Here is a 23,591-nt window from a genome sequence, read left to right as displayed (position 1 = left end):
CAAGAAGATACAAATCATATCAAGCATCTTCTGAGACCACAGTGGCATAAAACTGGAATTCAACTACAATAAAAACAACCCAAAGAAATCAAACACATGGAGACTAAACAGCATGGTATTAAACAATGACTGGGTTACCAGAGAGATCAAGGAAGAAATAAAAAACATCATGGCAACAAATGACAATGAAAACACAACAATCCAAAATCTATGCGACACACATAAAGCAGTCTTGAGAGGGAAGTTCATAGCTCTACAGGCATACTGCAAAAAACAAGAAACAGGGGTAATAAATTACCTAACCCAACAACTCAAAGAGTTAGAAAAGGAGCAACAAGAAAAACCCAGTGTAAGCAGAAGGAAGGAAATAATAAAGATCAGAGCGGAGACAAACGACATAGAGACCAAAGAAACAATACAAAAGATCAACAAAACCAAGAGCTGGTTCTTTGAAAGGATAAACAACATTGATGAACCTCTAGCCAGGCTCACCAAGAAGCAAAGAGTGAGGACCCAAATAAACAAAATCAGAAATGAAAGAGGTGAAATAACAACAGATCCCACCAATATACAAAGGATTGTTAAAAAATACTACGAACAACTCTATTCGAACAAACTGGTCAACCTGGAGGAAATGGACATATTCCTAGAAAAATATAACCTTCCAAAACTCAATCAGGAAGAATCTAAACAGCTCAATATGCCAGTAACTATGGAAGAAATAGAAGCAGTCATCAAAAAGCTTCCGGAAAACAAAAGCCCGGGGCCAGACGGCTTCACATGAGAGTTTTACCAAACATTCAAGGAAGAACTAAAACCTATCCTCCTCAGACTATTCCAAAAAATTCAAGAGGAAGGAACAATTCCAAACTCCTTCTTTGAAGCCAGCATCACCCTAATACCAAAACCAGATAAAGACAACACAATGAAAGAGAATTACAAGCCAATATCCCTCATGAACGTAGATGCCAAAGCCTCAACAAAATTCTAGCAAATCGGATCCAGCAGTACATCAGAAAGATCATACACCATGACCAAGTAGGGTTTATCCCAGGAATGCAAGGATGGTACAATATCCGCAAATCAATTAACGTGATACATTACATAAACAAATTGAGAGATAAAAATCACATAGTCATATCAATTGATGCAGAAAAAGCATTTGACAAAATCCAACACCCTTTCTTGATAAAAACTCTCAACAAGGTGGGAATAGAAGGATCATACCTCAACATAATAAAGGCTATATATGATAAACCCACAGCTAACATCATACTCAATGGGCAAAAACTAAAACCATTTCCCCTAAGAACAGGAACAAGACAGGGATGCCCACTCTCACCACTCCTGTTTGACATAGTACTGGAAGTATTAGCCATTGCAATTAGACAAGAAGAAGAAATAAAAGGCATCCAAATTGGAAAAGAAGAAGTAAAGCTGTCCTTATTCGCACATGACATGATATTATACATAAAAAAAAAACCGAAAGACTTCATCAAAAAACTAACAGACTTAATAAATGAATTTGGCAATGTAGCAGGATACAAAATTAATGCCAAGAAATCTATGGCATTTCTATACACCAATAGTGAACTTACAGAAAGAGAGACTAAAAAAGCAATCTCATTTACCATCGCACCAAAAAAATTAAGATACCTATGAATAAACTTAACCAAGGAGGTAAAAGACCTATATGCGGAAAACTACAGGACACTGAAAAAAGAGATAGAGGAAGACGTAAAGAGATGGAAGAATGTACCATGTTCATGGATTGGGAGAATCAACATCATTAAAATGTCCATACTACCCAAAGCAATCTATAGATTCAATGCACTTCCCATTAAAATACCCACGGCATATTTCACAGATCTAGAAAGAACTCTCCAAAAATTCATCTGGAATAAAAAAAAGACCCCGAATACCACAGCAATACTGAGAAAAAAGAATGAAGTAAGAGGGATCTCAATACCAGATTTCAAGCTGTATTACAAAGCCACTGTCCTCAAAACAGCCTGGTACTGGCACAAGAAAAGACATATAGACCAATGGAATAGAATAGAGAATCCAGATATCGACCCAAACCACTATGCGCAATTAATATTTGACAAAGGAGGCATGAGTATACAATGGAGTCAAGACAGTCTCTTCAATAAATGGTGTTGGGAAAATTGGACAGATACATGCAAAAAAATGAAACTAGATCACCAACTTACACCATACACAAAAATAAACTCTAAATGGATACAGGACATAAACATAAAATGGAAAACCATAAACATACTAGAGGAATCCACAGGCAGAAAAATCTCAGACATATGCCGAAAGAACTTCTTCACTGATACTGCCCCTAGGGCAATGGAAGCCAAAGAGAAAATAAACAAATGGGACTAGATAAAAATAAAAAGCTTTTGCATAGCAAAAGAAACCATCAACAAAACAACAAGAAACCCCACTGTATGGGAGAACATATTTGCAAATGTTATCACTGATAAAAGTTTAATCTCCAACATCTATAGGCAACTTATACAACTTAATAAAAGGAAGATAAATTATCCAATAAAAAATGGGCAACGGACCTATTAGAATCTTTTCGAAAGAAGACAGAAGGAAGGCCAAGAGACACATGAAAACATGCTCAAAGTCACTAATTATCCGAGAGATGCAAATCAAAACGACAATGCGATACCATCTCACACCTGTCAGAATGGCTATCATCAACAAATCAACAAACAACAAGTGTGGGCGAGGATGTGGAGAAAAAGGAACCCTCGTAGACTGCTGGTGGGAATGCAGACTGGTGTAGCCACTGTGGAGAACAGTATGGAGTTTCCGGAGAGATCCAAGATGGCGGCGTAGGTAAACACCTAAACTGCTGCCTCGCACAACAATTTCAAAACTACAACTAAAAGACAAAACGTCTATCACCCAGAACCACAGGAAAGCTGGCTGAGTGGAAGTTCTACAACTAGAAGGAAAGAGCAAACAGCATTGAGTGGTGCACAAGCGCTAAAAAGCTGAGGTACGGAGACGCCGAATCGGGCTGGCGACAGGTGACTGGGAGCGCTGCTGTTTTCAACCTTAAGGGAGATAAGCTCCCAATTACTCCGAACTCATTTCTGGGAGACGCGGGGGACCCAAACTCCTACCGGGAGAAGCTGGACTGTCTGCCGTGGGGTCGGAAAGTGAGGGATACTTGCTTGCAGGGCTGAGCACAGGAACAATTGTTTATTGTGCTGGGGCACGGGACGCTGGGACACGGTTGGAGACGCAGAGCCTCAGAGCCGGCTTACTGGCAGCCATCACTGTTTGCCAGGCCCTAGCCTAGTCACGCCCTGAGACCCCGCCCTGCACAATCTACGAACCCACCCAAGCTCCAAGCAGCAGTTTTAGCATATGAATGGCCTGCCCTATCACAGCTTAACCTAGCAAACTTGCAGCCCAGGTCAGACAGCTCCAAAACCTCCAAACCCCAAGCAAAGAGGAGAAAACTGTAGTTCTTGCTGTAGCTCCTGTTGGGTGGCCTCAGACAGTAGCTGACCTGCACCCCATTGGAGATCCAGAAGCCAGTGTACCTAGTGGTCAGTGTGAGACACCAGATTTCAACTCCTCACATCCATAAGTGATACATTCAAGAGGCAGACTCAGTGAGCACCAAAGCCCCACTGAAACAAGTCCTGCACCATAAGTGTGTCTCCAGCTCAGCAGTTCTTCCATTATAGACACAGCGGGTCCTCACAGCCAATTGGCCTGGAGGTCAATTCCTCCCAGTGTACCAACAGCAATCAAGGCTTAACTACACCAAGACTTTGCACTCAGCCCACAAAGGGGTGTACCAAAGGCATCTACCTCAGGTGATTGGGGAGGCTGAGCTACTGGCCCCTATAGGTCACATACCACACAAAGCCACTCCATCAACACAAGGAAGCAGCAAAATGTGGAGTAAAAGAAACATGTCATGAATGAGAGAAATGGAGGAAAGCAAACTACTGGACGACATAGAGTTCAGAACCACATTTATAAGGTTACTCAAGAATCTTCTAAAAACCGGCGAGAAATTTGATGAGACCTCCGAGGAGCTTAGTGAGACCTTCAAGGACCTTAATGAGAATGCCAAAAAAATGGAAAAGGACCAGTCAGAAATTAAGCATACACTGTCTGAAATAAAGAATATACAGAAACTCCACTGTAGATCAACGTACCCCAAGAATCAAACCAAAGATCTGAAATATGAGGAAACAAAAAACACCCAACCAGAAAAAGAAAAAGAAAAAATCCAAAAATATGAAGATAGTGTAAGGAGCCTCTGGGACAACTTTAAGCGTACCAACATCCGAATTTTTGGGGTGCCAGAAGAAGAGAAAGAGCAAAATATTGAAAACCTATTAGAAGAAATAATGACAGAAAACTTTCCCTACCTGGTGAAAGAAATAGACTTACAAGTTCAGGAAGCACACAGAACCCCATACAAGAGGAATCCAAAGAGGACCACACCAAGACACATCATAATTAAAAAGCCAAGGGCAAAAGACAAAGAGAGAATATTAAAAGCAGCAAGAGAATAACGGTTAGTTACCTACAAGGGAGTACCCATACGACTGTCAGCTGATTTCTCAGCAGAAACTATGCAGGCCAGAAGGGAGTGGCAAGAAATATTCAAAGTGATGAACAGCAAGAACCTACAACCAAGATTACTCTACCCAGCAAAGCTATCATTCAGAGTTGAAGGTCAGATAAAGAGCTTCACAGACAAGAAAAAGCTAAAGGAGTTCATCACCACTAAACCAGGATTACATGAAATGCTGAAGGGTATTCTTTAAGAAGAGGAAGAAGAAGAAAAAGGTAAAGGTAAAAATTATGAACAACAAAATGACATCAAATACATACCTACCAACAAGTGAATCTAAAAATCAAGTGAATAAAAAATCTGAAGAACAGAATGGACTGGTGAATATAATAGAATCAGGGACATAGAAAGGAAGTGGACTGACAATTCTCAGGGGGGAGGGGGTGTGAGGGGTGCGGGAAGAGACTGGACAAAAAGCTTACACCTATGGATGAAGACAGTGGCGGGGGGTAAGGGCATGGGTTGGGGTGGGGAATCAGGTGGTGGGGAGCTAGGGGAAAAAAAAAGAGGAACACCTGTAATAATCTGAACAATAAAGATTTATTTTAAAAAAAAACAGTATGGAGTTTCCTCAAAAAGCTGAAAGTGGAACTCCCATTTGACCCAGTAATCCCACTCCTAGGAATATATCCTAAGAAACTAAAAACACCAATCAGAAAGGATATATGCACCCCTATGTTCACAGCAGCACAATTTACAATAGCTAATATTTGGAAACAGCCTAGGTGCCCATCAGCAGATGACTGGATCAGAAAACTATGGTACATCTACACAATGGAATACTATGCTGCCATAAAAAAGAAGGAATTATTACCATTTGTAGCAACCTGGATGGAATTAGAGAACATTATGCTAAGTGAAATAAGCCAGTCAATGAAAGAAAAATACCACATGATCTCACTCATTTGTGGATAATGAAAAACATTATAAACTGATGAACAAAAAGATAGATACAGAGGCAGTAAAGCATCGAACAGACTGTCAAATTACAGCAGGAAGGTTAGGGAGAGGTGGGGGAAATAAGAGATCAACTGAAGGACTTGCAGGCATGCATATAAGAATAACCAATGGATGCAGGACATTGGGGGGGGTGAGGAAATGTATGGGAGTGGAGTGGGGAGGGGGGGCAATGGTAAGATATGTACACATATAATACCTTAATAAAAAAAATAAAAATAAAATAAAATTGATCATGCTATTTTTTCTTTCCTAGAAGTCATCTACACCACATGGGACAAGGCAATGATAGCCCAGTTTCAAAATTTGTTCCTCTGGGATTTTCAGAGGAACCAGCACTGCAGCCCCTCATATTTGGGCTTTTCCTCTCCATGTACCTGATCACTGTGCTTGGAAACTTGCTCATCATCCTGGCCGTCAGCTCAGACTCCCACATCCACACAACCATGTACTTCTTCCTCTCCAACCTGTCCTTGGTAGACATCTGTTTCACCTCCACCACCATCCCAAAGATGCTGGTGAACATCCAGACACAGAGCAGAGTCATAACTTATGCAGGCTGCATCACTCAGTTGTATTTTTTCTTACTCTTTGCAGGATTGCATGACTTCCTTCTAGCCGTGATGGCCTATGACAGGTATGTGGCCATCTGCCACCCCCTGCACTATGTGATCCTCATAAACTCCAGGCTAAGTGGACGGCTAATTCTGAGGTCCTGGATCATGGGTGCCCTGAATTCCTTGTTACAACGTTTAATAGTGTTGCCATGGTCCTTCTGTATGGACTTGGGAATTCCCCACTTTATTTGTGAACTCAAACATGTCATCCAACTTGCCTGTTCTGAAAATTTTCTTAATAATATGGTGATGTATTTTGTAGCTGTGCTACTGGGTGGTGGTCCACTCGCTGGTATCATTTACTCTTACTCTAAGAGAGTGTCCTTCATTCATGCAATCCCATCAGCTCAGGGGAAGTATAAGGAATTTTCTATCAGTGTATCTCACCTCTCAGTTGTCTCCTTTTTTTATGGTACAAGCCTAGGAGTGTACCTCAGATCTGCTGCTACCCACAGCTCACACTCAAGTGCAGCAGCTTCAGTGATGTATGCCGTGGTCACACCCATGCTGAACCCCTTCATCCACAGTCTCAGAAACAAAGACATAAAGATGGCCCTGAATAGAATCTATGGGATGGCAGGTACAAAAGCGACAATATTCCTGAGGTAGAAAAGTGCTCCAAGACACAAAGCCAGAAATTGAGATTCTTTCATCAGAATGTTGTTTTTAGACTTGGTCCTTGTTCTCTGTCCTTGAATTTCCTTTGTTTGTTTCAACTCTCCTATACAATTTAAGTAACCATTTTATTAATCTTTCTGCTTTGTCTGTTATATAGACAGTTGTTCCCTTTGTCTTTTTTTACCTTCACACGGTTTTTTCCAACCTTGATTAAAAATATTTGGAAGTTTTCATTTAATTCACTGGCAACATTGATGTCTTAATAATAATTTCTTCTCCAATAACTTATATCATTGTATGTAATTTGTTCTGTGTTCACCATGTGTACCTCATTTTTATACATCAATATCTTAACTGATCTTCTTGATACTGTAGACTTTATGATTGTTCCCTATAAGTCTCAGTCTGTTGATAGTGATGGAATAGGATAGGAATGCCTGGGCACTGGCCTGGGTCCTACAACTTGTTCCTCAGATCAGAGTCAATGTTGTGACTAGACGGATCCTTAAGGTCCTTCTGATTTCAACAACCATCATGGAGCTATGAACATGTAAGTTTTATTACTGACAGGTCCAGCATGCCCAAATACCACACCAGAGAGTTGGAATTAGGGCAGGGGAAGGAAAAGCAGGCTCATCCCTGTGGTCCGTTATCTAGATTACTCAGGGTTTTCTATAAGGGGAATTTCATAATATGTTAATCTTGTGTGAAAAATCACAAAAATTCTGTGTTTAATTCCATATAAACTTTGCTTCCGAGATATATCCATTGTTTAATGTGACCTTCCTTCCTTTGCTTGTATTGAAATTGCTTCTCATTAAAAATAAAATTGCATATATTTCAAGTTCCAAATCAAATTAAAAATAAAAGGAGAACTTTGTGGGTGGCGGCAGCATGAGTGCTTATGTACCAGCAGTATCATACATCTGGCAATATGATTATCTGAGATGGATGTCCTTGAAAAACAGCTTAGTCAGGTACTTGTGCTACAAAAATGCTCCTGTATTTCATACATAATTTCGAGGTTTTATTGTCTTATTTAGCTGAGGGTCCAATTGTGGCAATTATAATAAGGACCATAAGTGTCCATCTAGTCACATAGGGATTGGTCTCAGAAAAACATAGTAAGGCCCAAGTCAGTGCCCAGGCATACCTACCCTATTGCATCACTATCAATAGACTGAGACTTACAGGGAACAGTCATGAACTACCATAGTTACTGGCAAAACTTGATTACCAAATATCTATCTCCCAGTGGAATCTACTTGGAAGCATACATGAGAGGTTCACAGACAGAAAGAGACACTGAGGTAACGTTTATATGACATTCTGACCTAAAGATGAGGTAAAGCACCTGGAGCTACAGAAGGGAGGAAGGACATTTAGGACAATAAGAAGAAAAGATGCTCAGTAATTAGAAATTTGCCCTGCCCTAGATATAGGTCACAAAATGTTATCTCTGGTGATAACTCTTATTATTGGCAAGACTCAAAATTTACATTCTTTAAGGGAGAGATAAAAGTTCTTCTCTGGCAATTAAAGGGGAGCTCAGAGAAGATGTAGAAAATAGAAGGTTTTTATAGGAAAGAGGGAGGGACAAAGGAGCTATTAATACAGAGCGGGGAAAGGATTATTTGGGGCCATGACATTTTTTATTTGGGGGAAGAGGAGAGGAAGGATTTCTATCATACAGATTCCCTCTTCTTTCAGTGAGGGTTGGGGAGGACCCACCTGACAGATTACCTTACTGGTGCTTGACCAGAAATTCAAGGCTGGTTGATTAAAATTAAGCTCTGAGAGAGGTTGAAACTTCCATTAAATCCAGTATGAAATCTAGATTTAGCATCATGAGTTTGTAACTGGAGTGATGCCATTTTGGGCCTGTGGTTTTCTCTGTAACAATAGTATGGACATTAACAATATTAAACACAGAATATCTTTCCATTTATTTCTGCCTCTTTCAATATTTTTAGCAATGTTTTAAATGTTTATTTCTAGGTATTTAATTCTTTTTGATGCAATTGGGGAAAGGTCAATGGGGGGAAAAAGGAGATATATGTACTACTATTTGTAATACTATAAAAAATTAAATTAAAAATAGAAGTGGCATTGTTCTTTTAATATCTCTTCTAACTGTTTATATAGATGCAAACAATTATTATATATTTATTTTGTATCATTGTTGAACCTATTTATTGGTTCTAATTAATTTTTTAAATAATTTATTGGAATATAATAACATAAAATAAACTGAACATATTTAACAGCAATATTTCTGAGTTAAAGGAGTTATGCAAAAATTAAGAATACATACTGCACAGGTTCATATACATAACTCAAAAAAACACAAAAGCTTTAATATCTTTGTTATATAATTGTAAAAAATGTAATTAGCCTGATCCTCTGTTTCCATATTTCTGCTGGTGATGGGGAATAATAAAACTAGTTCTGGTAGATATTGTTAGAAATAAATAAAATGTTTTTTTAGAGTATGTATAATAACTCTTCCTACGTAGAAAGTGTATGTACATATATATGTATGTACATTTGTATGTGATTTTCTTTCAAAAAAACACAACACACAAAGACATAACACAGACACACTAATATTCTCACCTTTAATGTTGACAGAAAATTTTAAACAAATTTGGTGACAATAGAAATTAAAGAATGAATGATTAAATTAATATGAAACTAAAATAATTTAGAAATTTAGATACAACAATGTAACGCATAAGGTTGACCTTAATTTTAGTAACGAATTACATTTCCTATATTAACGCACAAAGACCTCAAAGTCAGAACCACATTTACTTCTGTAACTGAAGAGTTTGTCCACCAGGCACCAGGTGAGTCACACATAGTGAACATGAGATTTGTAGTGGAGAGATTAGATTCACCTTATTGGTAGCACTGTGCAAGGAGAATGGGAAAGCTAGTGCTCAAAACTTAAACTTCTGGTTCCTTTACTGGCAGTTGGTTTTAAAGGGTGAAATTGGGGGTAGTGGTCAATGGGTGATCAGCTCATGTGTATATTCTGATTGGTTGGAGCAGGTGTTACAATGAGATATTTTAGGAGTTGTGATCATCAGTCATCCAAAGTCAGCTAGTCTGGGGTTTATGTGACTGTGGACCATGAGAGTCACTGGTTTTTTATCTAGTAGAACATTTTAGTTCTTATAAAACCAACTCAAGGTATATGTCACTATGTTATCACAGATTCCAGAGCAGGGACTAGTGCCACAAGAACCTAATTTATGTCTGAAAAAGTTACTTTGGTGAATATAAGGAAAAGGAACTCAGGTCTGTTTCCTTGGGAATGAGACGTTGGGGGTATGGGATTTGATTGAGAAGGGATTCTGGCTTGGTTTCAATTTTATGAAATTGGGAATTCACTAGATCTGTTAATGGAGCAGAATCACCAAATTGACTTTAGATTTTCTTTCTTCTACTTACTGTGAAATTTCAACGCAAATGACTTTACCAAAGAAAGCTAATAGAATAGATTAACAATGATGGGGATTGATTGCATCAATGATCCCTATCAATGGACTCCTTGTATTCTCTCACTTTGCAATATGACTTTCACTCCCGCCCCATAACAAATTGAGTCTATTTGACCACTCTTGAATCTTATGGGTTTCTTTGACCAGGATAATGTGGTAGAAGTGATGTTGTGCTAATTCTGAGACTTGCACACATCTGTCTTTTGGAATACAGCCTTGGCTGTGTAAACAAACCCAGACCATCTGGAATAAGCCTCCAGCCCCAGTGTTCCACCTGAAGCCACTAGACAAGCCTATCATTAGTCAATGCAAAACTGTGTGAGAGACTCATCCAAGGTCAGCCGAACCACTGCCCTGACCAGAAGTATAAGAAAGTCCAGATCTACCCAGTGATCCCTACTTACACACTTTAAGTTATGGAGTACTAAGGCAATTTGATACATGAAAATCACTAACTGGCACAATAACTTTATTAAGTAAAATTGAGAAAATTGAGGAATCTGAAGGTTAAGCAAATTGCCCAAGGTTACAAAGCTAGTAAGTGCTGAAACTGGGCACAAACACAGGCTACTTAGCTCCAGAGTCTGTTCTCCTAATCAGTATTCGTTCTTCTGCTGCTGCTATAGCAGTTCATGAAAAAGTGTTCTTATTTCTAAGATATCGTTCCACCAATTATGGAACCACATTCAGAAGCAGATCCCAACCTGGGGCAACTGATTGGCCCCTACTGTGGCCACGTTGACAAGTTATGAGACCAGCAAGATCTTAACCTTGCTGGATGTAAGGCACTTCATATTTATAAGTCAGTAGCATTTAGAAATCGAATTTCACTGTCTTAACACCTGAGGGCTGAAGAGTCATTTTGTCACAAAAATAGAACAAACCTAAAATTTATGTGAAACTGCATAAGACTCTGATAAACCAAAGCAATTTTGAGAAAGCAAAACAACGCTGGAGGCAACCCATTTGAAATTCCCAGATTTCAAACTACATTATAAAGCTATAGTAATGAAAGCAGTATAGTACTGGCATAAAAACAGACACATAGATCAATGGAAAAGAATAGAGAACCAAGAAATAAACCCACACACATAAGGTCATTAATTTAGGAGAAAGGAGCCAAGAATGTTAAATGAGGAAAGGACAGTATCTCCAATAAACTGTGCTGGAAAAACTGGACAACCACAGGCAAAAGAATGAAACTGGGTCATTATTGTAAGGGTTCAGAATGAGTCACCGCAAGACATGTACTTGGATTATTTTTAAGCTGAAGGTAACTGAGACCCTGGGAGTCCAAAAGGAACTTTTACTTCTCCCTTAAAGAATTTAAATTTTGGGTCTTGCCAATACTAAGAGTTATCATCAGAGATAACATTTATGACCTATACCAGTATACAGGGCAGGGCAAATTTCTAATTACTGAACATCTGCTCTTCTCATTGTCCTGCAATGTCCTTCCTCCCTTCTGAAGCCTCAGGAGGTTCACCTCATCTTTAGCTCAGAATGTCAAATATACCTCACTGCTTTTCCTATCTCTGAACCTCTCATGTATGTTTCCAAGTAGATTCCACTGGAAGATAGATATTTGATAATCAAGTTTTGCCAGTAAATATGGTAACTTTTCTGGATGCTCAGCTAAATACAACATTGAAACCTGGAAATTAGGTATAAAGTACAGAAGCGTGTCTGACCAAGCTTTTGTTTCAAATACATCCATTACAAATAATCATTTTGCCAAATGCATGACATATATACTACATAAGCACTCATGTTGCCTTCACCCATGAAGTTTCCCTTTTATTTTAAATTTAATGATTTTGTTTTGGAATAATTAATATATGCAATTTTATTTTTAATTAGAAGCATTTTCAAAACAAGCAAAGGGAGGAACTTCACATTAGACAATGGATATATGTAGGGAGCAAAGTTCATTTGGAATTACACACAGGAACATACACAGAATTTTTGTGATATTTACACAAGAATTAACATGTTATAAAATTCTACTTTTGAAAACCCTGAGTAACCTAGATAACTGACCATATGAATGATCCTGCTTTTCCTTCCCTTGCCTTAATTCCTATTCTTAGGTTTCAAATAAAAAGCAAACCCAAAATATATAAACTACATATACAACTCAATAAAAGGAAGACAAACAGCCCAATCAGAAAATGGACAGAAGACCTAAATAGACACTGCTCCAAAGAAGGACACACAAATGGCTAATAGTCATATGAATAAATCCTCAATGTCACTAATCATCAGAGAGATGCAAATTAAACCACAATGAGGTGCCTCCTCACACCTGCTATAATGGCTACTAAAATAAATCAACTAACAATAAGTGCTTGTAAGGATGTGGAGAAAAGGGAACCCTAGTACACTGCTGGTGGGAATGAAGACCTGTACAGCCACAGTGGAAAACAGTGTGGAGTCTCCGCAAAAAAATTAAAAATGGAACTGCCATTTGAGGCAGTGATCCCACTTCTAGGAATATAACCTAAGAAGTCTGAAACACTAATCAGAAAGAATAAGTACCTCTAGGTTCATAGCAGCGTTATGTACAATAGCTAAGATCTGGAGACAGCCCAGGTGCCCATCCATTAAAGAATGGATAAAAAAAAAAAAAAAAAAAAAAAACAGTGGTACATTTACACAATGGAATACTATGCAGTTGTGAAAAAGAAGGATCTCTTACCCTTTGAAATAGCATGGAGGGGCCTGGAAAGTATTATGCTAAATGAAATAAGTCAGTCAGAGAAATACAAGTATCACATGATCTCACTTATATGTGAAATCCATGAACAAAATAAAGTGCCAAACAAAATAGATCCAGAGACATGGAAGCATACAACAGACTGTGGATCTTCAGAGGGAAGGGGGGAAGGGAAGATATTAACCAAAGAACTTACATGCATATATGAATAACCCATGGACACAGATAATAGTGGGGTGAAGGCCTGGGGAGGGGACTAAAGAGGGGAGGAGTGGGGTCAATGGGGGGAGAAAAGGACATCTGTAATACTTTCAATAATAAAGATACATTTTATAAAAGCAAACCCAACAAAACCATAGCCATCCTGCCCTTGGTCCCCAATAGAGACAGAGTCCTTCAGCCCAAGCCCATTTCTCTCTCTCTCTCTTTCTTTCACACACACACATGCATACCCACAGTTTCCTGTGTGGCTTTTGGGTGTACAGGACTTGTGAGTAATAAACCTTACGTTTTCATAGTTCCATGATGGTTGTTGTAATTATAAGAAGGACCACAAGAGTACATCCACCCAGGACATTGACTCTAGTCCAGCCGTGGGCAAACTACGGCCCGTGGGCCGGATCCAACCCGCTTGGCTGTTCTATCTGGCCCGCGGAGCTGAAAGAGCAGATGGTTCTCTTGCTCTCCCCTCTGCATTTTTACTTTGAATTTATATTAGTTCACACAAACACTCCATCCATGCTTTTGTTCCGGCCCTCCGTTCCAGTTTAAGAACCCATTGTGGCCCTCGAGTCAAAAAGTTTGCCCACGCCTGCGTGTAGTCTGAAGAACAAGTAGTTGGAATGAGGCCAGTAGCCAGGCATTCCTATCCTATTGCATCACTATCTATAGACAGAGACTTATTGGGGACAATGATAAAATCTATAATATCAGGAAGAGCAGTTAATGTACCAATGTACAGAGAATGAGGGACACATGGTGAAAACTGAGGCTTCAGATTTTATGGAATGAAATTATATAATGGTTTAGGTAGCCAAGTGCAGTTTTTCTACATGAGTAATACCACTTATTACTATTCTATTTACAAAACAGAACAAATTAGTTACAATGATATATGTCATTTGAGAAGAAATTTTTAAGACATCAATGTTTCTGGTGAAATAAATTAAAACTTCTCACTATTTCTGACCAATGCTGGAAAAAACTTTGGGAAGGTTAAAAAAGGACAAAGGGGAAAACTGCCTATATATCAGACAAAGCAGAAAGCTTAATAAAATGGTTACTTAAAATGTATAGAGAAGTTGAAACAAACAAAGGAAATTCAAGGACAGAATACAAGGAGCAAGTCTGGCCCGACCTGTGTTTCTCAGTGGCTGAACGTTGACCTATGAACCAGGAGGTCACCACTGGATTTCCGGTCAGAAGCACATACCCAGGTAGTGGACTCAATACCCAGGAGGGGATATGCAGGAGGTAAACAATCAATACTATTCTCTCATCATTGAGGTTTCTCTCTCTCTCTCCCTCTCCCTTCCTCTCTGAATTCAATAAAAATATGTTTTAAAAAATAAAAGGAGCAAATCTAAAAAACACAATGTGATTAAAGAGTCACAATTTCTGGTTTTTAGTTTTGTAGCCCCAAAATCAAGGGCACTTTTTACCCCGGGATGATTGCCCCCTTTGTACCTGCCATCCCAAAGTATCTTTTCAGGGCCCTCTTTATGTCTTTGTTCCTGAGACTGTAGATGAAGGGGTTCAGCATGGGTGTGACCACAGTGTACATCACCGAGGCTGCTGCACTTGAGTGTGAGCTGTGGGTAGCAGCAGAGCTGAGATACACTCCTAGGATCGTACCATAAAATAAGGAGACAACTGAGAGGTGAGATGCACAGGTAGAAAATGCTTTATGTTTCCCCTGAGCTGATGAGATTGCACGTATGGAGGACACTATCTTAGAGTAAGAGTAAATGATACCAGCAAGGGGACCACCAGCCAATAGCACAGATACAAAATACATCACCATGGTATTAAGAAAGGTGTCAGAACAGGCAAGTTGGACCACCTCTTTGAGTTCACAAAAAAAGTGGGGAATTTCCAAGTTTGTACAGAAGGACAATCGCAACACAATTAAACTTTGTACCAAGGAATTCAGGGCACCCATGATCCAGGACATCAGAACCAGCAGTCCACATAGCCGGGAGTTCATGATGACCATATAGTTCAGGGGGTGGCAGATGGCCACATACCTGTCATAGGCCATCACGGCTAGAAGGAAGTCATCCAGTCCTGCAAAGAATATGAAAAAATACATCTGTGTGATGCAGCCTGCATAGGTGATGGCTTTGCTCTGTGTCTGCATGTTCACAAGCATCTTTGGGATGGTGGTGGAGGTGAAACAGATGTCTACCAAGGACAGGTTGGAGAGGAAGAAGTACATGGGCGTGTGAAGGTTGGAGTCTGAGCTGACGGCCAGGATGATGAGCAGGTTTCCCAACACAGTGATCAGGTACATGGAGAGGAAAAGCCCAAATATGAGGGGCTGCAGTGCTGGTTCCTCTGAAAATCCCAGAAGAAGAAATTCTAAAATCAGAGTATCATTCCCAGGTCCCATGTGGTGGAGGTGACTCGTAGGAAAGAAAAATAACATGATTAGTTTTTGTACAAATGGCCATTACAAGCACAGTTGAAATGCTACAATTATATTTTATAGCAAAGCAACAATATTTATTTTTTGTACATATCATCCCCTATGACATCTCTGATTAGGAATTCCTGTCTTCCTCAAACTTTATTTCCAAGGTGGACATGGATTACACTGTCTTAATGAGAAATGCTTTCATGCACTTGAGGAATATTTATTGACATTTCCCACCTCCAGGGAAAGTGTACAGGATGCTCAGAAAAAACATTCCTAGAATATAACCATAGTGAAAGAATATATGCAATATATATGTCATATACCAAGTTAGATGGTGTCATGTGAATAAAAAAAGAAAGTAGGTATAAAGAGAGAGGATGGGGTGTTATTTTATACTGGGAGTTCAGGAAGTCCTGACAACAAGGTGACAATTGAACAGAGACCTCAAGGAAGACAGAGTGGGTGACACAGGGCTAGTTGGGGATGGAGGATTATGCAAGAAAAGAGGCAGTGCCAAAGCCCTGAGATGACACTTGTTTTAGGTATTCAAGACTCAAAAAGGACACAGAATGGTGAAATAGAATAGAGTCATAAGGCACAAAAGAAAATATTAGAGTGCATTATACATAGTGAGGGTATATGGCTCCCTTTGTTCAGGTGTGTGTGTGTGTGTGTGTGTGTGTGTGTGTGTGTGTGTGTGTGTGTATGCGCGCACGCAACAATTGCTGGATCACTATTGAAAAGGCATGTCTGGTTTTGGGACACAGTAAAAATAATCTAGCTCTAACCGGTTTGGCTCAGTGGATAGAGCGTCGGCCTGCAGACTGAAGGGTCCCAGGTTCGATTCCGGTACCTGGGTTGCGGGCACATCCCCAGTAGGGGGCGTGCAGGAGGCAGCTGATCGATGTCTCTCTCTCATCGATGTTTTTAACTTTCTATCCCTCTCTCTTCCTCTCTGTAAAAAAATCAATAAAATATATTTTTAAAAAAATAATAATAATCTAGAATTCAATGCAATAATTGGGAGAACAGTTTAAAAGGCCAGTTCCTGCTAGTGAGAGGAAAATAATAAGAGTGAACAGCCCAGCAGGGAGCCAGGTGCACTGGTCCTGGCACTTGATCCATGGTACCTGCTCGTCCGAGAGCATTCTCTGAGATCTCCTTCTACTCACTCTTGTGCTGATAGAGAAAGACCCACAGAATGTAAGAAAAGTTCCAGGTCCATCCGGCACTAGCTGGATAAGAGTGAATTAGAACTCAGACCTCCCTGACTCTAAGTCACTGCTTTTCTACTCTGCAAGGCTGCCTCACTCTGTCAATGCTTCACAAAGAAAAGGAAATGCTAAAGTTGAAATAAAGCAGAATCCTGAGAGCTGAGCAGATAGAAGGGAGGGACAGTTCCTGCTGTGAGAGGATAGTGGCCATGGAATTGTGTTCTGAGATGGTGAGAAGAAAGGGGCTGAGAAAAAGTAAGTTGCAAGAAAGCCCTACAGAATGAAAAACACCAAATGTGTGGGATCTTGAGTCCATCCCTTTCACTATTTCATCAACCTGACTGGTCCTCCAGAAGACACGGTTATTACAAGCTTTACTTCTCCCCACAATGCTTTCCCACAGTGCTCAATCTGGCACCCCCAATGGCATCACTCACTGGATTGGACTCTACTGGTCCTTCCTTCCTTGGACAATTGATGTGCAAAGAGCAAGAAATGCAGGTCAGGTGCTGGTTCCAGAGCAGTTGAACATCTTAGAGAAGCACAGAGAGGGTGCTCTTATCCATGGCTGAGGAGCTGCAAGTAAGTTTGCAGAGGTAGATCCAGAGACTGAATTCTCAGAGCTCCTCATTAAATGAACTGTGTTACTATTGCTCAGTTCTCTAAGCAATTCAGCTCCCTTGAAACCAAGTGGCCATAAATACAAGGCAACTTTTGTGCCAGTTTGGTCTCCATGGGTTCACCATGGGGGCCAAATGCATATTCTCTTCATACTAATGGGTCCACCTCCCCTGACATGATCATCTCCCCAGGGTATGTAAGCACTCATGCAGGACACATGGACAGGTTAACATCCTGAGCTTTTGAGCTGCTATGAGTCACACGGAGTGTCTGACCCAGAGATTTATTGATGTCCCTGACCACATCCACCCCAAACAGGAATCTCCCAGAAACTTCCCCATGACCTAAACTATGAAAACCAGAGATTGATTCTGAATATACAGTTGATGGGGGATAAACTTTGGCTACAGAAGTAGGGTGTCCTTTGTACAAGTTCCCCAGATCTAATTATCCAATTTTTTTATCTGGGGTAAATGCATTCACATCTTTAAACTCAGAAAGGTACATTTTTTTTTCTGGCCAGCAAAGCTATTCAGAGCATTTCTTTACAACGGAAAAGAGTACTTTGAATATAAACCAGTACCTGATAGTGACTTAGAGCAGTCATTGACAAATATAGTTTTAAAGAACTAGATAAAGATTATTATTGGACCATCAGTGCTCTGTTGCAGCTACTTAACTCTGCCATTGTACTGTGAAAGCACTTGTAGACAATACCCACACGGATGGGCTTGGCTGTAGGTATTTCTTTTCTTTGGATTCTGTAACAACTAAGCCCAAACTGGGTCACTTAAAACAACAGGAATTTATATTTCATCAGGTTCTTGATAGCAGACGTCTTTTCTCAAGATGTCAGAAAGGTCGCATTCCCTGTAGATGCTCTAAGGGAGGCTGTGCTCCTTGCCACTTCCTGCTTTTTGTGACTCCAATGGCAGTGTCCATTAAAGTCAACCTGAAGGAGAAAAAAGATGGCGGCCAGCAAGGAGGTAGGGAGGGAGAGTGTGTGAGAGAGTGGGAGAGCAATAGAGGAGTGTGTGGACATGTGTGGTGTGTGTTGAGTGAGAGGTAGGAACAGTTAGATCCTACAGGTCTTCCAAGGGGCTGCCAAACCGGGCAGTCTTAGATGGCAAAACCCCACCGCCACCGCAAACACTTTGGGGCAGGGGTTGCTGGGGGGTACGGGGGCGGGGGGGACACCACCGCACAGAGACCGCGCCAACTTGAAGAACAGAACTGCTTGAGACTAGGATCCTAGCCTTGCCACTACCCAATCTGGTCTCAGTCGCATACCAGGACCCTACAGCCACTCAGGTAAAAGACCTACGACCACAGCTGCAGACCCACGGACACCAAGACTCCAGGCACCCCGGCTGCAGATTTCTGTGAGTCACAAAGCCAAACCCCCTCATTGCCGGCCCCACAGCAGTGGCATAGGAACTGCCAGACCCTCTCCACACAAACAGGCCTCCTGACCACTCACAGCAGCAGCAGCTCTACCTGAATCTGAGCCTGGGTGTGTGGACACGTGAAGTTTGTTTCCCGCAACCAGAGTCTGTGCCCAGGCAAGGAGGCTGTGCTGAATTTGAGCCTGGGGTGTGCAAACCCAGGGAGTTTGTTTCCCACAACCAGACCCTCACCCAAGTAGGGAGGCTATGCTGAATTTTAGCCTGGGTGCACAGACATGGGAGTTTGTTTCCCACAGTGCACACCTGCGTGTGCTCCTTAGGCGCTACTTCTGCTTTTTAATTTTTTTCTCCAGTTGCTGTTCAGATTGAGAACAGCAAGAATGAGAAGAAATGCAAGAATCAACATGCAAGAATCAGAAAGAAATGAAAACACTGGGCGGCAGTGCCACCTGACTTTAATTCAGGGCAAGTGCACACGAAAGGCTGTTTTCTGCAGGGCAGGAGTGGGCCTCCTGCTGATACAGTGCCACTGTGAAACCCAGTCCCCCAAGTAGACTGGGAACCCTGATTCTCCACACAAGAGACAGCACTGAGCACCTGTAACTTGACTATGTTTCTCATCGCACGCCTGGGATTCCTGATTCCCTGTGCATTCACACTAAGAGCCAGTGACTCCAATTGTCGGTGCATGCACACACAGGGACCCTGAATCTCAGCGCAAGACCACACCAAGCATGAGAGACTCTGATACTAGATCCTCAGTGCGGACACAAGGGGTCTCTGACACCTGACATGTGTTAGAGGACTCTGATTTTTAGCACATGCCAGTGGGGTCTCTGTTTCAGAGTGGTGCAGGCAGGGTCCCTGATTCTAGGTGCACACACAAGGCCACACTAAGAGCCTGTGATTCTAATCCTGGACGAGCGTGGCTCCCACCAACACAAGGCAGCCTCAGGTCTTGGTGTCAGAGCTCTTCAGTGACAATCAGGGGGTGCAAAGCTCCCACTACACATGGCCCAGGCCCACACAACTTGATGTTTGAACCTCCTGGTGATAGTCAGAATGGGGAGACAACACAATCCCCAGAGGAATGAAAATGAGGAATCACCAAGAAAGGAAATTAGTGAAATTGAAACATGCAACATGACAGAAAAAGAGTTCAGAGTAATGGTCGTACAATTCATACACCGGATGGATGAGAAAATCAACATGCAAGAATCAGGAAGAAATGAAAAGTGATAGAGCTACAATCAAAAACACCATGGAAGGTTTCAACAGTAGACTAGAAGAAGCAGAGGACCAAATTAGTGAGTTAGAAGATAAGGTAGAGAAACAAGCTGAATCTGAACAGCAACTGGAGAAAAAAATTAAAAAGCAGAAGGAGCGCCTAAGGGAGCTTTGGGACAACACAAAACAAAGTAACATATGTATAATAGGGCTGCCAGAAGGACAAGAAGAGCATCAAGGATTAGAAAATCTATTTGAAGAAATAATGATAGAAAACTTCCCTGATATGGGGAAGAAAAAAGTTACACAGTACAAAGAGTCCCAAGCAAGATGAATCCCAAAAGACCCACACCAAGACACATCATAATTACAATGGCAAATGTTAACGACAAAGAGAGAATCTTAAAGGCTGCAAGAGAGAGGCAGAGTTAACTACAAAGGATCCCCAACCAGATTATCAAATGATTTCTCAATAAAAACACATCAAGCTACAAGGGAATGGAATGAAGTATACAAAGTGATGCAAAGGAAAGAACTGAATCCAAGAATACACTATCCAGCAAGACTATCAATCAAAATTGAAGGGGAAATCAGGAGCTTCACAGACAAAAAAAAAAAAAAAGGCTGAGGGAGTTTATCGTTACCAAGCCAGCAATGCAAGAAACGCTAAAGGGAATGCTATAAAAAGAAGTAATAAAAAGGTAAGAAGGAACACAAGCACAAAAATAGTAATGACTACAAACAAGTACCTTTCAATAATAACTTTAAACGTAAACGGACTAAATGCTCCAATCAAAAGACATCGAGTGGCTGAATGGATAAAAAAACACGACTCATATATATGCTATCTACTAGAGACCCACCTCAGAACAAGGGACTCACACAGACTGAAAGTGAAGGGATGGAAAATATCATTCAGGCAAATGGAAATGAAAAACTAAAAGAAAGTAAAAATTAAGACACGAAGATTTAAAGTAGAATTGTTGAGGAAGATGGCGGCAGAGCTGGTGGAAGGTGCTCTCTCCTCCTCCCTGCCCTGAACCTGGATCACAACTAAATTATACAACAATCAACCTGGATAACCAACTGAAAACAGCTGAGCAGAATTCTTACACCAAAATATTTGCAGAAGAAGCCACATCAAGACCAATGCCATCTTTCCATGGGGAAAACACTCCTCTCCAATCTGTATCAGCCTAAGAGACTGTACAAGCCCCAAGCTTCTGGCCTCCCTGCCATCCTATCTGAGCTCACAGCCCACAAAGGAGTGTGCTGTCTGAGCCTGTACTAGGAATGGGGAGGCAGTGACATTATTTCTAGAAACGCAGATCAATGCCAAAGATAATTACTTGAACTTGCATAGCAACCTTACCTTGTTTACTGTGCTTTCCCTGGTAACCTCCCATATCTGACTTCCTTCCCTCAACACCTTTTTCTGTCTTCAGCTAATGATGGTGGTTAAGGTGGTATTTTCAGGAGTTACTTAGTTTCTCTAGGTCTCTCCCAGATATATAGGAGGTATACACGTTATTAAACTTTTGTATGTTTTTGTCCTGTCAATCTGTCTTTTGTTACAAAGACTAGAGGCCCAGTGCACAAGATTCGTGCCCTGGGGGGAGGTTGGAGGGAGTCCTGTTTAACAGGTGAGTCTGAGAGTGCAGCAGATGCTGTGGGAAGATTCAAGGAATGCATCGCAGAATTTCTCCCTGAGGTAACCTGGTAGCCTAACCAGGCCAGCTCAGAGCTGAGAGACTGCCATCTCTGTTCGCTAGGCAGGCAAATACATAGTTAAGACATTTAGTATGCTAGATTAGTTTTCTCCTGAAAACATTGCTGTTTGGCATAGAATTCCTTTATATATGTATAGATGGATTTAGGGGAATGGATGAAAATGTATTAATTTTCTATGGTCATTTCTATCAGTCTGTCATATTGTCTTCACCCATTACTTTTAAACATAAAGAGTTCTACATCTTTCACCTTGGCAAAAACATTTTTTGCATTTAATTAATGATCTTTTCTATCCAGTTTCTAAGCATAATCTATGTTTATATAGGTAGAAATTATAACTGTAGATACTGCTTTCTTCACTGCCTTTTAAAAGTATATTTTTTCCACATCCTTGCCCATATATCTGGAATTGGAGACCCATACTAATGTAATTAAAGTTTTATTAATTGTTGTTGTTGTTTTGTTGTTGTTGTTTTGCTTTTCTTTTGTAATTAGTTTTATAATTTTATTCAATTTTACTAATGCCATTATTTGAATACACAATATTTAACCACGTTTATTTTCCCTTCCATTTTTATATTATAAATATTCCATACCTTAACTTTTTTTCATATAAGAGCACACATTTGGGAGAAACTAAGATGGAAGCATAGGTAAACACCTGGAATTGCTTCCTGCACAACCACTTCAAAACTACAACTAAAAGAAAAAACAGAAATCATCCAGAACCACAGGAAGGCTGGCTGAGTAGAAATTCTACAACTAGAAAGGAAGAGAAAAGCACACTAAGATTCAGAGGAGGTGCAGAAGTAAAGTGCGGAGGTAGGGAGGTGCACGTGGAAAGGGGCTGGCAACTGAGGACATGGTTGTCTTTTTCAATTGGGAGGGAGACAGAAGCTCCTGACTGCTCTGAACTCCAGTTCTGGGCGAGACTCTGGGGACCCAGACTCATACGGGGAGAAACTGGACTGTCTGGCTTCGGGCGGAACTCAAGGGCAGCTTTCTCTTAGAGGTGCTTGCAGGGATTACCAAGGGACACTGAGACCCGGAGGCCACTTAAGGCAGGGATGAGGATCAGCCATAGCTGTTGCTCTGCCCTGTTGATTCTCTGAGACTCCGCCCCACCAAAGCTGTTCACAGAGACTTTTGCATATGAGTGGCCTGGCCCTTTGCAATCTAAAATTACCTAACAAACTGCAGCTGGGTTAGAGAGCCCCAGATTTCCAAAAGAAGGCTCAAGGTCCCACAGCAGCTTCCATTGCTTCACAGATGGGTCTCATCTGGGCACCTCCAAACCCCAAACAAAGAAGAAGAATCTGCAGATCTCTCTGTAGCTCCTGCTGGATGGCCTCAGGCAGAAACTAAATTTGCACCTCCTTGGAGATCCAAGAGCCAGTGTACCCATGGGTCAGAGTGGGACCACCCAGATTATAACTCCTCAGATCCATAAGGGACACACTCAGAGGGCAGACTCAGTGAGCACCAAAGCCCCACTGAAGCAAGTCTTGCCCCATAAGGGTGTCTCCAGCACAGAAGTACTCCCATCACACAGCTGATCTTCACAGCCAGTTAGCCTGGAGGTCAATTCCTCTTAGTGATACCAACAGCAATCAAGGCTTAACTACAACAAGACTGTGCACACAGCCCACAAAGGGGTGCACCAAGAGTGTCCACCTCAGGTAATTAGGGAGGGTGAGCCACTGGGCCCTATAGGAC

At 41.0% G+C, this 23,591-nt stretch overlaps 2 protein-coding genes across 2 annotated transcripts in view; one reads left to right on the top strand and one right to left on the bottom strand.

Annotated features, from left to right (window-relative positions):
* The window catches only part of LOC308251761 (olfactory receptor 7A10-like), a gene marked incomplete at both ends in the record, with an annotated part of 299,707 nt that extends 284,058 nt beyond the window's left edge, over positions 1-15,649 (bottom strand). The window contains one exon of the mRNA XM_080675465.1: positions 14,725-15,649. Within this exon, the coding sequence (XP_080531591.1) occupies positions 14,725-15,649 (925 nt within the window). The remainder of the gene's footprint in view (positions 1-14,724) is intronic.
* On the top strand, positions 5,953-6,807 carry LOC308250600 (olfactory receptor 7A10-like; the record flags this gene model as incomplete). Its single annotated transcript, XM_080673285.1, has 1 exon — positions 5,953-6,807. The coding sequence occupies one exon, from the start codon at positions 5,953-5,955 to the stop codon at positions 6,805-6,807; it is 855 nt and encodes a 284-aa protein (XP_080529411.1).
* Positions 15,650-23,591: the final 7,942 nt, after the last annotated feature.

This window comes from Plecotus auritus (assembly GCF_963455305.1).
Source record: "Plecotus auritus genome assembly, chromosome: 6".
In the NCBI taxonomy this organism is placed as follows: domain Eukaryota; kingdom Metazoa; phylum Chordata; class Mammalia; order Chiroptera; family Vespertilionidae; genus Plecotus; species Plecotus auritus.
This window is presented reverse-complemented; position numbering and strand designations above follow the sequence as displayed.